We start from the raw sequence: 15718 nt of genomic DNA, 5'->3' as shown, positions 1-15718 counted from the left end.
GATACATAATAAACAGTCCAACTAAGGCTTTCAAAACTGCAACTTCAAGCATATCTTTGCAGAGGTGTTGACTTCAATGCAGAATGGGTGGGAATGAGATTCAAGATAGAAATCTAAATGGCATAGTATTTCACAAAAATAAGCTGTGGAAGCCTGTCCATCATGTGTAATGTTTTCCAAGTATAACAATACCTTTCCTAAGGAAACCCTCCAGTGTTCAAATTTCCTTGATTTTTTTTTTTTAACTAGGTGGATTAATCATGGAATATTTTACTATTCATATATACATGAGTTATATTTAGGAAGCTTCAGTTTTTAAGATCTTGTCTGAGATAAGCACTTTTTTTCAAGTGGAATATATAGAAATCAGTTGGATCATTTGGAAAATTACAGTAGTTTACTTGAGGTACGCTACTCAGAGCTCATATGATTTGAAGTGTCAAGATAATACAATACAATTCCGTGATATTTTTAATTTATTCAGTATTTTCTATCTATCACAATAATCTCTTAAGCTTCTCAATCTTCCAAGCAGCAAATCGGGTGTATGTGACTGGTGTCACACTGGAATTTCCAGTTTACTTCTACGCTCTTGAAGTACATGAATTTACTATAATTAACTGAGCCTGAAGCACTGGCAGATTGTTCATGCCTGAAGCTGGCCCTCAACAAGTCCTGAGGTCTGAGCTGCTCTCACAGATTTCTAAACTAAAGCAGACTCAAGAGTATTAACAGACTCAAGAGTACTAACATAGTGTTTATAGATGTTTTCTGGTCTATGCACAGGTCAGTTGAGCCTAGTATTACTTATACTACTTCCATGTGATCTGTGTCTACCTAGTAAATGGCATCTAGCTAACTAACAGAAGATCAATTATAAGAATCCAAACCTCTTCCCAAACTATTTGGGAAAGATTTTATTATCAATGCTTCTCATATTTCATTTGTAATCACATTTTCTTTGCCTCTTTCATTACACGTTAATTGAACAAATTAATAGGGCATTAATCTTCACAAGTTTTCTCTCAAAGGATGAGATGTTCTAACATCCTAACATTCAGACAATTGCAGCTGATTAGAATTTCTGTTTCTGGAAAAGCTCCTTCAGCTGCTGTTCAGTTGTTGCTTCTTTCTGCTGCATCAGCTCCCTGGCTCCTTTGGTCACTCCCCAGCCATCTGGCTTTGACATTGAAGGACAATATGGCCTGCCTGAAGCAGGCTTCAGGTTCTCCCAGTATTCTTTTCTTGCTCTAAAACAAAGAAAAGCAAATACAGCGTTTGTTTCAGCACTTCACAATACTGAAGATATTGCGGCCATTACAAAGGATCCTCTGACTTGCAAAATCAGACTTTATGTTTAGATACAGAAAGATGAACAGAACTATACAAAGAAATGCTGCACTTTTCAAAAGAATCTTTACATCCTCAAAAAGAGCACAGTAAGCTGTCAGTTGTCTGTCAGGTGCCCATTTTAACTTTCATGAATTACTTTCACATTAATTTTTTATCAACTTTTGCAGCTCTCCTACTGCCTCTGCATCTCTTTCACTGCTCCCAGATCAGATTTAATTCCTCAAAATTATTAACATGTAGAAAACTTAAGATCTCTGAATTCTGTCTGCTTTATGGACCAATATAAGCCTTTGCAAGGATTGCTTTGTTGTGCCTTCCAGTTCAGATATACATACCTTGCTCTGACCCAGGGTTTAGTATGCATGCTCAGGCTATTGCCCCAGCTACCATGTTTCTCAGAAGCTTCTGGCAAAAATCCTCTTTCAGGAGCCAGCTCTTCAGCTATTGCTCGGATGTGGTATGGCTCAAATCCACAGCAGCCTCCAATATAGCGGATTCCTAAGTCATAAGCCTTTCTTGCATATTTTTGAACATCCCATCTAGTGATGATTCTTGGTTCCAAACCTGCAAAGACATTCATACCTTGGTCTTCCACAGCACTCCACTTCAGCAGATTTTTAGTGAGAAAAAAACTTATTGAAACTTGCACGCTGTTTGGAAAACTGATGGTAAATACAGATATTTCAGCTGTCTAAGCTAGAATTAATGAGACAAAGTTTCCTAAAGCTAGCTTTTAGATTCTACTATGTGCTTCTGAACTATGCTTGTCTTAAGCTTCTTTCACCTAGCAAAACAGCAACCAATATCCAATGAGAGTGATCAAGCCCTCAGCCACACACTTGCCATTCTGCTAGAGTTCTTTGCTGGAATACTGGACTGTTTTCCATGTTACACTCACAATGTGCAGCAAATAGCTGGGAAATCTTATTCTAATCTGTAAAGGAGATGATGCTGGCTTTCCTGCAACTGCAATACGCCTGCTCTTTATTAATCAAGAGCACTTACTGAACTTTTTTCCATGACTAGCTATTGGCAGCCAGCTGTTTGCTAGCCCATCCCTTACTTAGTTATATTCCCATCCACTGCTTCATGTCCCTTCCTTCCTTCTGGAAAGTTCTGAGTGCAGAATGCTCAAAAGAAGGGTGTTCCCTTGGTTGTGCTGAGTCATTCTTCCTACCGTAGATCATAATGAGCTGACTGGATGGACAACAAAGTTGAGGAAACACTTGTGGAAGAAAAGCAATAGAAAATGTGAAGAACAAGAAAAAGCACAAGGTAGGAAGGAGGCACAAGAAGTGGAAAACTAGAAAGAAAGAACGAAGGACTGCAAAAGAAATTTGGAGAAATTGTAATACAGAACGTCCTCCTGCTCCTTTATGCACCTCTGTAGAAGATTAACAAGCATGAGGAGAACTTACAGTCTAATGAGTTGCTAAAGAGACAGGCTTAAACAAAAAGCAGAAATGTTCCTCAAAAGAAAATTATTGGTCACAATGAAACTGGTCAAAAGAAAATAAAGTGGCTCATCTCAGAGGGAAAAACAACGCTATCTTAAAATGCTGTTCAAATATAGTAAGTTGATGTACAATCCTGTAGATGTAAGAGAAAGCATCAGAAGAACCACTTCACAATTTCCTCATCTCTCATACATTACTCAAAAGCAAATGCAAAAATCAATACGAAGTGATGAATTTAAGAATGCAGTATCTTTCACTCAACTGATGCATGTATAAACAACTGAACTTCTGGGGAATGGTAGAGGGTGTTGTCTTGATTTCTTGATCATCTACTCATCACAACCAGTCCTTATGCACCAGCCATACCTCTCTAAAGAAACAAGCATTGATCTCACTGTGTCAACTGGCCACACATGGGGAAACACGATGATTAAAAAAAGAAGCATTCAATGAAATGTTGCCACTTAAATCATGCGTTTCCTTTGATTTCTTTTTGTTGTTGTTGCTGTCTTTTCTTATTTCTCCTCTCCAAAGTTATCTAATATTCTATTTCCAATGCATGACTTTCTACAGCACTTATTTTCTTATCTTTACTCAGATTAATTACCTATAGCTTAACTATTTGGTCATTTATAGTACAAAAAGATTGATGCTTTCATTGATAAGATTGTAATTGGCTCCTAGATTTAGCCCTTCCATGCATTCACTCTTGAAACAATTGAGAATGCTTTGACTGACCAGCACGCTTCTTTCTAAAACACTGTCCTTGCCTTACTGGTGATTACATAGAAGGGCAGACACAAAACTGGAAAAAGTTTTAATGGTTGATAAACATTTTTGACAGCTGTTGCTGGAGTTTGCCAGTATGAGGTTTTGTTGGCCTTATACATTTCAAATATCTAAGTGCCTCTTCTGCACACTTTCACATTAAAAAGTTAACTAAGTCATTTTAGTAACCAAACTGCTTATCTGCCATCAAGTGATCAGTTTCTCCTTCTGGACTGAAAGATACTCATGGCACGAAGCTTCTGCAATCGAGTCATGGTATTTCTGAAAACTAAGGTCTCACGTGGACTCCATGCCACGTTCAAGCCAAGAACCACAAGAAATCGAGCAGTGAATCCTTCTAATAACTTGACTATTTTCTGGGTCTGTTTTATCTTTTTGCTTGCAATCAGAGAAGCCGTACGAAGGAATGAATAGCAAAAATGAGTTCCTGGCACTTCAGTATTCCCGAATATTTTCAGAACACCATCATGCTTTTATTGCCTAATGAATGCCTTGTGCTCATGCTTCCAGTTTTCCTTTATTTAAAAAAAGCAATTACAAAAAATAAAAAAAGGAAAAAAAAAAAAAAAAAATTCCTGAAAATTGCACCTACTTCATTTTTTCTTCCTACAAATTCAGTTGTTTTATTACCTTATGTTATAGACTGAACTTGAAAAGAAGAGTGTATGATAACTGAAAACAGAGACATTTCTCAAATCAATTTAACAGTATTTTGGTTGATTTAGTCCTCTCATCTTAGGAGAGTGTGATCTTTTACACCCCATGTGTAAATAAGCCACAAAATACAAAAACCTTGTACATACAAAGTGGCTGAGTCTTTCAGATTTCATGAAATTAATTTCTCCTGAGCACAAGTGATGAAACGTCTCCAAATTGCTTATCCATTTGTTAGCAACATCAAAGAACATAATACTTCTGGTTTCCCTCTAATCTTACATAAGACTGTGACACTTAAGAGACTGAACACTGGTGGTGAATGGAGTTAAATCCAGCTGGCAACCAGTCATGAACGGTGTTCCCCAGGGGTTGGTATCAGAGCCTGTCCTGTATCTTTATCCAATATATTTAATGATGACCTGGATGAGTTTGCAGATAACACCAAGTAGGCAGGAAGGGTCGATCTGCCTAGAAGTATGAAGGCCCTATAGAAGGATCCGGACAGGTTAGATAAATGGGCTGAGGCTGATGGAATGAGGTTCAGCAAGACCAAGTGCTGCACTTTGGTCACAGCGATCCCACTCATAGCTACAGGCTTGCGACAGAATGGCTGGATTACTGTGTAAAGGAAACAGACCTGGGGGTAGTGGTCAACGCTTGGCTGAACATGAGCCAGCAATGTGCCCAGGTGGCCAAGAAGGTCAACAGCATTCTGCCTTCTATGAGAAAAAAAGCAGCAGGGAGCAGGGAAATGATCATTCCTCTGTACTCAGCACTAGTGAGGCTGCACCTTGATTACTGCGTTCAAAACCCGAAATATTGGTGAGTTCCAGTCCAAAGGTATTTTAAACTCTGTGTTTTTTTAAGTCTATTTGTACTTACTTATTTCTTTACTGTTCCACGGTGGTCTTGAACAAGGTTCTTCAGCATGAGGAAGAACTATACATTTAATTGAGTTCAGGTCATAGCGTTTTAACAATTTCCATCAAAATTTCATTTTCAGTAACAGGCTGTAGTACTACTGAAATCTCCTGCTATGCGGATGAACTTTAATCTGATATTACACTGCAAACCCTCTATGCAGAATGCCAGACAGGATAGTGGGGACTCATCCTATTGTTTAAAAGGACATCTTACAGCTTTGGTTTTGATAAAAAACAGGAAAGAAGGAAGTATGTAACAAAAAGCATGTCTTACCAAAGGGAAATTCAGGAAGATCAATAAACCCCTGCTTCCCACAGTCAGGTGTATGGAAAGCAAGTGGTTGAGACATCAGGTGAGCTTTCAGCTTAGCAGCTTGCAAGCCCTCTTTCATCAGTTTCACAGTTTCCAGTGCAGTATCTGGGTCAAAATGGCAGTTAACTCCAACAATAGAAGCACCTATGAGAAGGACAATAACTGTTTAAGTCACATATTCCCAAGAAATAGGCAGTGAATGTTTTTAGACACAGCACTCCAGAAGCAAATCAGTCCATCTGCACACCAGCCCTATGAAAAGGCAACTGAGCTGGAGTCAGTCTCAGCTCTCATGTGGCAGATCATACTATCTGCATTTCAGCTGCTCTCCTCTTAACCTTCCAGATGAAGTACCAAGATGAAAAGCATCCACCGTCACATAGGCAATTATCTAACAGCTTTCTAATGCAGGTTCTGCCTTGGAATTTTAACTCTAACTCCAAAGGAAAAGAGCAGTTCAGGACAGATATAACGAAGCCCTTGTATCATCCGTTATGCCACTATTCCTTCTGTCCTTCCAAGCCAAACCATTCTATGATTCTACTTGTCCTGCAGAAAATAAAGCTTTTGTTAGACAAAAAGACAATTTTTTTTTTTTTCCCCTCACTGTTTCTCATCCTGGATTTGAACCATACTCCAGAAAGTTTTTAAAACACAGAATCAAATGTTGCTTATGTTTCATAATTTTGAGCCTGGGATTTAGGGCTGTCTCTGTAACCAAAAAGGAATTTGTTTAGAATTTTCCTCTACTCAGCATTAGCTACCTGTGACTACCATTCCCAATCTTGGTTAATATGATTTCTTAGCTGCAGTATTCTGCGTTTTCTTGCTACAAGACTTCCTACAGAAAACTAAACAAAAGTTCTTTTTAAAGACATAATCAGGAAGTTATCATCTCCTTCACATACCCCTTCTGAATCTGTATCTGAATGCCTAAGAAATGTGTTTTGTCCCATACTTTTAAAAGCAGTTTAAAACAGTTTCTTACCAGCCTTCACCAGTTGGACAGCACACTGTCCAGGAGGCACACCATGCATGTCTCCTTCTGGACCAATGCACATTGTAGCTGCAACTGGCTTGCCAGACTCTTTTAGGACTTCAACTGCCCAGACAGCTTCTTCAACATGTTCAAAATACTGCAAGTTATTAAAACAGAACTAGTTTCATTTATCGGAGATGAAGCATAAACATTAATTCAGATGCCAAATTCATAAGCAACACAATAACATACTCTAACAAAGCTCTGTTGAGTTCACTGACCATACCATTAAAAAATAATATCTGTTGAATGCATTTATTTTTAACTACAAATGTACCTCTGCAATGAGGAAGTCCACATTCTTCTGCATGAAGATATCAAGCTGCTTTCGAAAGACTGCTTTAACCTCTGTTTTGTCCTTGCAGCTTAAGTATGATGGTGTCTGACTAACTCCTCCAGCTACTACAGCATCGCCTTCACTGGCCACTTCTCTGGCAATGTCACAAGCAGCTTCATTCACTTTCTGGCACTGCATGAATACAGATTACGTTAGTTTTACCCCATCAGAGATAAGCATGAAGCTTTAGAGCACAAAACAGATACAAGTCAAAATCCATAGTAATTTCTTCATATTCATTTATAATTTAAATGTGTTTTTAAATGACATTGATCAGAAAGATCGACAAACTTTCAAAAAAGTAACAAATGTTAGGAAACAAATTTCTTGTCACCTCTAAGCTATTACATCATACTATCAAATACTAATAAAAAGCATACTATTTTTAACACAGTTTAAACAATTAAAGCTATAAAAAGCAAATAAATATTTGATATTTAGTACAATTATCTTCATTCTTTCAGAAAATGATAAGAATTTAAGTGTACATTTTTGTGGGTGGAAGAAAATTACATAGTTATCTCAGCTGATTTTTCATTCTATTTTTAATTTATCTTAGTATTTTGAAATTCATCAAAATATAATATGTTTATATAGATCTATTTATGACTTTATCTTTAAAAAAAAAGATATAATTCATTATCACATATTAGCATGGCCAATTTAAGAACATTAAGGCGAAACTTAGCACTGTATATAATTAATTACCTAGACTGAAGACATTCTGATTGTACTCAGAGGTGTCCAGAACAGCTTGTGAAAAAGACACTAAGTTGAGGAAGAAGATTTTTGGAAAGGAAGCATTCAGGATAGATAGCAAGCACTGGTTAGAGCAGGTCTGTTTCTGGCTCATGGTTTATTCAGAAACTTCAGTCTTCTCACAGCTGAAGTGTTTCATGGATGCCCCAGAAGATCAAGTTGTTTTTTAACATTGTTCCTGACAAAGTGACTTCCATTTGCACTGGCACTCACATTTAGTAATTCCAGGATCTGGAGCCACACACTAAGCCAAGCCCAGAGAACCTGATTCTAGAATAAGCAGTGAGTCTTAAAAACTTTGCTGCAAAGCATTTGCTGCACTGGTGCTCTTCCCTCCTATCATTTTGCATGGCAGCAGGTGCTGCAGCATGGCTTGTTCCACAGGCACTGTGCTTCTAGAATAGATTTTAAACGTTGCATTTGTGGAATGCAGTACCTTTACATTCAAAGTAAATTTGGTCATACAACATTATGACTGATGTTTCACACATTGAACAGCTTCTGGGGAATAGAGAGAATGTGGTTGTTTTTTTTTTAAATGCCCTTGAGTTGGGATTTCAGCTGTAGTGACAGGAACATTTCCGAACTGCAACGCCACAAGCAGCAATAAAGCATTATTGATAGCATATGAATGAATACATAGAAACACCCGTGATATGCATGCACTCAGTTGGCTGGTCTGAATGATTTAATAAAAATGTAGGGTAAATGTGGCCATATTCTAAATGGATATAAGAAAAATGAGAAAGTACTCATTAAAATGTTTGTTCTGACTACACTTAATTAAAAAGAACCAGCATCTTCTGAATCACTCCCACACCAGTATCTTCTAAACTGTGTACAGTACCTCAGTACTTATGATCAGTGTTTCTCCCTTCCCCTCCTTAGAATATGAAAAATTCTGATTAATTCTACTCAGAATCATTTACATAGAAAGTGGCTCCAATTCTCTTATTAACAGGAAAGCAGTACAAGAACTAGGCTCTCAGATGTTTCTTTTATTTAACAGGTTGCCCACATAGATGAGAGCTGATGTCAAACAATGTGATTTGAAAACAATGCTGTAATAGCTCAGCCTGACCCATACAACGGTTTCAGGGTAAAAGTGACCTCCCAATTTTAAGCTACAAGTGTTCCACTAATGTCCAGTTTCTGGCCCTGCAATATCTTCTTCCCCCAACAGTATCTTATCTATTTTCCAGAGGCTAAAGCAGACAACATGACCAAAGGAGAAGGGATCAGGGAAAACACACTGGCAAATCTTCCGGTCTCAAAGGAACTATCTAGAAATGTTTATGACCAAAGCCCCAGGTGAGCTGAGGCCTACAGTTAGTAAAGCCACTCAGCATCCATGTCATTAGTGCACAGAGTGAGAAAACACCACCATTGTACTTCTGTTGCCGTTCCAGATTACCCTCATACATGAAGATGGGAATACTGGCCACAGAGCAAACCTTGAATTTTTAGTTATTACTTTATTAAAGAAATGACCTTAGAAAAAACATTCAATACTTTTAAACCGGCTGCTAATTTCTAGAATTCTTCACCATTTCAGCAGTTGATTTGTTTCAGTGAGTGTTAAAGTATTTCTTCCCCTCTGCATGCCCAAATGATTTTGCTCTCTGTGCAAATGATTTTTCCCCATACTCTTTGTATCAAAATTCCAGTAAGCTAGTCTCTTCGACAAGAAAAATAAGATGCGGGTATCCTCTAGTCCCATTTTGTAATTTTGTTCTCCTTTAACCATGTCCTTCTTATTGTTCCAAACTCTGCATCATCTCATTTTCGTTCCTCAAATATAACCAAAAAAATCACTCCAAGGAACATTTAAATTGAATCCACTTACTTCATATCTCCATCAAAGTTTTATTCTACTCACAGTTATTTTCTCAGCTACATAGTTGCCTCTGTTCTCCAGTTTGTCCTCACTGGCATAAAAGGTGAATGTTTGAAGAACATTGGATCCAGCCCTGAGGAATTCCCTGTGAAGCTGACGAACTAAAAAAAGACAAGAGATGCTTGGTACAGTTATTACTGTTGGTATCCTAAAATTAAATGCTTACTGAAGTAATGTTACTTTGACATAAGTGATATAGTATTTACTAGTAAAGCCTGTGAGAAAGTAGCAATAGTAGTATATGCAGAATTTCTTCTTTCCCCCCTCTCAGTCTTAAACATTAGGTAGAAAACGTAGTTATTCCCTGCTATAAATAAAGGAGGATTTCTATTCAGTTTTCTATCAGCAGATCCAGTTTTGTCTTGCACTTCAACTATCTCCTGCTTTCTGCACTCCTTCACATCTCCCAGTTTCACATAACAGAAATGCATCATAGTTCAGGAACGGAAAGTAAAAAAAAAAAACCACAGCAAAAGCCTGTGAAAGAATGACAAGGAATAACAAGCAAAAAGAACATCACATGAAAGAAAGAGCCAGTTTCTCAGCTTCCAGATCATGACTGCATTAAGAGGTTCAACAGCTTACAGCGCATACAAGAAATCAATTAACCTCTAGATATTGTAAACAAACAAGAGAACACTGACGTTTCTATGGCAAATGTTTGGGGAAGTTTTCCTGATGTCCTGGTTTCTCCTACCTCCTTGCCCACAGACAATCTGTGTCATTAGCAAAGTGTGTGACTGTGTCATAATGAAGCTACTGCCTTCAGCTACAGCAGATACAGCATTCTACAACAGGGAAGCTCAAACAGAAGTTCCTTGTATCAATCACACGAACACATCTGCTTTCAGTGAAGGAATAGTGTCATGTTGCTTGCTTTTCTCTGCTGGTGCAGTATTTCATTTTCAGTAACAGTCTTGGCCAACTGCGGTGTGACTTAATACAGTGCCTGTTTACCCTGCAGTCAAAAAGACCTATTCAGAAACACAGATTGTTGCAGGGCTACAGATCAAAAAGTCCCTGGAATCTGCCTAAGCTATCAGGATCAGATTTCAGTTTTTACAACTTCTACATTAATTCAAAACTTTAATATTTCTGAGAGAATTCTGCTTTCTATAGCATTAAAGTAGAGCGTTAATCACAGAAAAAATAGATGTTTCTGTATGTTTCTAGTGGTCCAAAGTGGTTTTTGGTTTTGTTTTTTATTTTTCCATGAGGAAGAGTAGAAAACACTGGCGAAAACTAGCCAGGAAATGGGAAAAACTGAAAAAATTCTACAAATATTTTCTACAAATGCACTGACTTCCATAACAAACAAGCTTTATTTACCCACAGTGTTAGTTTGGTTTCATTTAAAATTACTGCATTCCTGGAAAAAGTCTTGGGCTTTGGGTGAATAAGGACAGTGATATAGATAAACAAACGAAACAGTAAGAAACTTATTTCAAACTGTTACTTACACAGACCCACTCAGGAGTCTCTGTCCACATTTGGAGAGAAAAAATGGCCTCATAAGTAAAGTATCAGTCTGAATCTCATTCAATCCCAGGCAGATGTTATTATACCCACAATATTCTGTTACTATTTTAAAGCCTGCAACAGCCTGCACGACACGAACAGAAAACCCCAAACCACCGTGTAAATCATTATGTGACTGCTAGTATATTACTCAAACCATGGATTCCTCCACCATTTGACAAATGAGGTTAAGAGCTACGAGTAGGGCTACATAATGATTTCAATTCACCACAAGTTGGATATTTAACAATAGACAGACTTACGCTAACAGGAGATGGAGAAAGTACGTATGTACACTGCCCCATGCAGAGCAGTAGTTCAAATACCTGGTCTGGCTCAGGACAGTTGTCAATCTCATAGAACTTCTTTCTTGTAACAGAGTGAATGGCTTTCAACTTGTCTTTTTTTGTTTGTTTGTTTTTGGATTTTTTTGCACATGCCTTGCTGCATTCTAAGAACCTCCCCCACCCCCCTTTTCCCTCTTCCCTTACAAAGAGGAGGGGGGCTGTTAGCTGTATGGATTTTGTACCAGCTGGCCCAGCCAGTTGCTCCTTGTGCTCTTTACACCTGCTTTCCAAGTAACATGACTCTTAAACACGCAGGAGCAAAAATCAGTAATGGAGGGGAAGCAACACACCACACTACAAGAAATGAACATATTCCCAGTTGAGTGTATGTTCATAAATCGCCTATAAAAAGGTTTATTAAACTGCTGTAACTATTACAGACATAAGCAGTATGTTCTATAGGTAGCTACCAGCAAATCAGCAGTAACGCTTAGATGGCTGAGCTCTAACCAATGACCACTAGGCAGTTACTTAAAGCAGGCCTGTGTGCTCATTTAGCCCAGCTAACTCACCCATGAGAATATTTTTCTACATAGAACATGTCAAAGAAAGTAAACAGCAAAATTCCACTGAAGGCACATCCAATCCTTTAAAGCACAGTCCGAGAACAAGAATTCAGCATGAAGCAGAATCTCAGCAAGGCAATTAGCACTGTCTGGGTTAAGCCAGCTGATGTTAGCTCATAACCAAAAAACCCTTCCCAGATTGAATCGCTCAGTAGTATATACGCTATTTCTCAGGTGTGACAATTAGAATTAAAAGTGTTGTACAAAAAGGTAAACAAAATGCACACTGACTAACAGAATCTGTTTTAGCACTATTTATGCTAACTAGTCTTTATGCATTACAATCCTTATGCTGTAAGGCACTGTAATTGCTCATTTAGTCCCCCTCCACTGCTGGCAGTTACTCCATTAGAAAGGACAGGCAGAGAAAATGATTTTATTTCACTGTAACAGTTGGGTTCTCATTCCCCTTTTCACAGTGGAGGCACACACATTAAATACTCCATTCTCATTTGGTTGTTTATTTAAAGCCACTACTTTCATGAAAAAGAAAATACACAGACAGTATTGATTTACAGCAATATAAAAATCCTAGAATGGTCAAACCCAACAAAACAGAGAGTCACCTGTAGAACTCTTTGTCACAAGATGCTGTCAGTGATAAATTTGATACTGGCTCGAGGACAGACAAGACAAGTGCATGAGAGAATATTACTGAACACAAAGATACCATATCTGGTTCAAAAATTATTGAAGACAAGAAGCATTCTGGAGAGGTATGACTATATCATGTATAATGAGGTACTACTCATTCTTCTCCAACCAGCTGCTTTTAGCCGCTGTTACAGAAAGAATATGGGGTAAGTTGAGCTTTAGGTCTACAGATCTTAAGCTGTCCTTCACAGTGTCTAATTCTACAGCAACATTTCCATTTAAAAACTTGCTGCAAGTTTTATAAACTAATTATTTTTCCAACAACTTTTACTTTCGTTACAGGTAAAACTGACCTGCTTCTGGGTGTTCTACTGTTGCTTCGGGAGTCCAAGGTCCAGCTTTCACGTATCCCCTCTTTTCAAGGGCAAAGACAAATCCCCCATCTCCAATCACAATCTCTCCAGCATCCAAGCGCTCTAGAATACCCTGAAGAAAAGGAGAGGTTAATGATTACAGATCTTCAGTTTTATGGGCATATGTGACTTGTTGTCATATCCTGTATTTGATAAGACAGAAATATCTGTGGGCTACAGAAACACCTTTACCATAATAATAAAACGTCATCTATTTCTTTCTTGAAATTCTCTTGAAAGAATAGTAGTAGACAGTCGGTTTTAAAAGCCTTCTTTTTCTATGGGAAACACATGAAAACAGTATATGTTGATTGCACCTTATTAGATATATTAGTTTATGTATTTGATTCATTGCTTCATTGTCCTGTTAAAATTCTCCAGAATGTTCTGTGCCATTACACTGAACAGTACTACATGCTGCAAATAGATTACTACCCTAATGCAGACAATACATTAATAAATGTAGAAGGTACAGAAAAAATTATGGCTGTATTTTCTTGATGGCACATTTAGTGGTTTAGCAAATGAAATCTGAGGGAGCAAGAAAAGGAAAAGCCTGATGGACAGAGTTGAGAGTTATTTGTGTACTCAGAGTGTATCTTGATAATTTCTCCGCTAATTCATTTATGCTATCACACATATCAGAAAGACAAACATCTACAACTTCTCATCGCTGCCCTTTAGGTGGGATGAGAGTACATCCTCTCAACAAGGAGTACCATTTATCTCAGACAGGTCCAGTACCAGTATCTTCAGAGTGCAACCACACCAAGGTTCAAAGCTCTGCTGACACAGTCAGCATTTTTGGTTCAGGGGCTGACATGGCAGTAAGGTTATGGGGCTGCTGTGCAGATATAAGCCTGGCCAAGTACTGGCTTGCAGATCTTGCATCACATTCTACTGCACACTGTGGACTTGCCAAAACAGCAACCTGACTAACTCTAGCATTTAAGAGACTACACAAGCTCCTTATTTGGCAAGACCCGGGCAAAATTCAGTCTACAATACTGTATCTACAAAACTGAGCAACTTTCAGCAAGCCCACCACTCATACCTCAACAGATGGAAGCTCTGTTGTACGTCCAAGTGTTGGGAGGCTTCATGAAAACTGCAGTTAGACTGAATAACTCAAATGGTGCTAAAGAAAAGCAGCTGAGGAACTAATGACTGAGTCCTTCCCTCTCCTGCTTGCCAAGGAAGGTTGAACAAAGCCTGCTTCAGAACTTTAATGTGCAGGGAATAGGACCACAGAGGGAAAAACCCTGGAGGTAAAAGCAATTTCAGGTGCTGCTGATTGATTGAAGATGAGGGAATAGATACATGTTGACATCATATGTACATGTTATATTTAAATACACTACAACACTGGCTTTTTTCTTTTAAAAAGTCATTTCTTGGACCTGATAGAAGTTTCCCTTCAGTTATGGCTTTTTAAAACATCACTTTAAAATAATCTTCACTTTTGTCACACTGAAGCAATGTAAGTTAAAACAGTATTATCAGCTGTATTATCAGCTCAGGTTAGTTCAAAAATGGAAACCACTTTTTTGCAGGTTAGTACAGATGGTTATTATCCCAATGCACCATTGTTACTTGTCCTCACCGAATGAAATACCTTTAGTTCAACCAGCATTTTGTCCTCATTTTGTCCTGTGCAGCTGTGTATTCGTGCCTAATCTAGATCAAAACTAAACCATGTGGTGATCCACTAGTACAGAGATCTGGCATAAAGTAACAGGGAAAAAGAGATGTAAAATCTCAGGCTTTTGAGAGATCTTTTCACTTTTCGCCACCATGAATGACATTGCATCACTTAATGCATTCACCAAAGTGGTCTGTCTACTCACCAAAAGAGAACAAATGATTGTATGAAGATATTTCCAGCTTGCTTAGGAGCGTAACTGAACCACGTCAGCAGTCTGCTTGTTTTACCTATGCCCTACCTTTCCATTGGTGAAGAGAAAGAAAGCGTCTGAAAACTCAGATCTTACCCTGACTCCCTCATTCACAACCAGTTTATGTGAAAGTAGCCATAGACATGTGTTCATAGACACAAAAATGAATGATAACTCCTCTAAGAGCTGTCCTACTGTTAAAAGCACAGTCACAGCAAGAAGGAAGAATGTGTTGCTTCATGCCCCTGCCAAACAGTGACAGGCAGCAGCACTTCTATATGCCAGAGTTTGATTCACACATTGCTAGAAGTTCTGTCTTAACAGGCAGAACAGCTGATGCCAGAATAACTTCATACTGACTAATTTCTTCAGCTGAATGAGAGTGCAAAGGGCATGCATACACTGGGGGTGGTACTCATGTTACACTGCTGGTATTCAGTCCTATCAATCAAGGGAAGAACAGTTTGGGACTTTTAAATAGAGTTGACTGGAAGCAGAAATCCCACCTAATGAAGGTTCATGCTGACAGTATCCAGAATTTCAGTGTGTTGCAAATCTTGTTTAATTTTTTTATCAAATACTGTAAAGCTAAATGGATTTGGCGGCTGCAACGTGTGCGTTCCGAGAAAACTAAAATTCTAGGGGCTGGGGCAGCACCAACTTCAATTTAATACGCCCGACTATCCCACAACAGCACCCGATCTCTTTAAGAAGCTCTGCGCCCAGCAGGCGTCGTTACCACCTGACTTTAACCGCAGCCCCACTCCGCGCCCCACCCGCAGGAGCAGCGGGTCCCTCCCGCGGGGTGCACAGCACCGCGCGCGGAAAGGCGCCCTGAGAGCACGGCAGCACGGAAGCACG

General features: G+C 38.6%; 1 protein-coding gene across 1 annotated transcript; it reads right to left on the bottom strand.

The window, feature by feature from the left end:
• Positions 1–458: 458 nt before the first annotated feature.
• LOC122164184 (betaine--homocysteine S-methyltransferase 1) lies at positions 459–13050 on the bottom strand (the record flags this gene model as incomplete). The annotated part of the gene is made up of 7 exons (XM_042825993.1): positions 459–1250; positions 1689–1917; positions 5454–5636; positions 6481–6628; positions 6809–7000; positions 9507–9625; positions 12903–13050. Coding segments are annotated over 7 exons (1194 nt in total), but the record flags the coding sequence as incomplete, so codon positions are not given.
• Positions 13051–15718: the final 2668 nt, after the last annotated feature.

This window comes from Centrocercus urophasianus, unplaced genomic scaffold (genome assembly GCF_019232065.1).
Source record: "Centrocercus urophasianus isolate 14NV4802_14NV808 unplaced genomic scaffold, USGS_Curo_1.0 seq_25, whole genome shotgun sequence".
NCBI lineage: Eukaryota > Metazoa > Chordata > Aves > Galliformes > Phasianidae > Centrocercus > Centrocercus urophasianus.
This window is presented reverse-complemented; position numbering and strand designations above follow the sequence as displayed.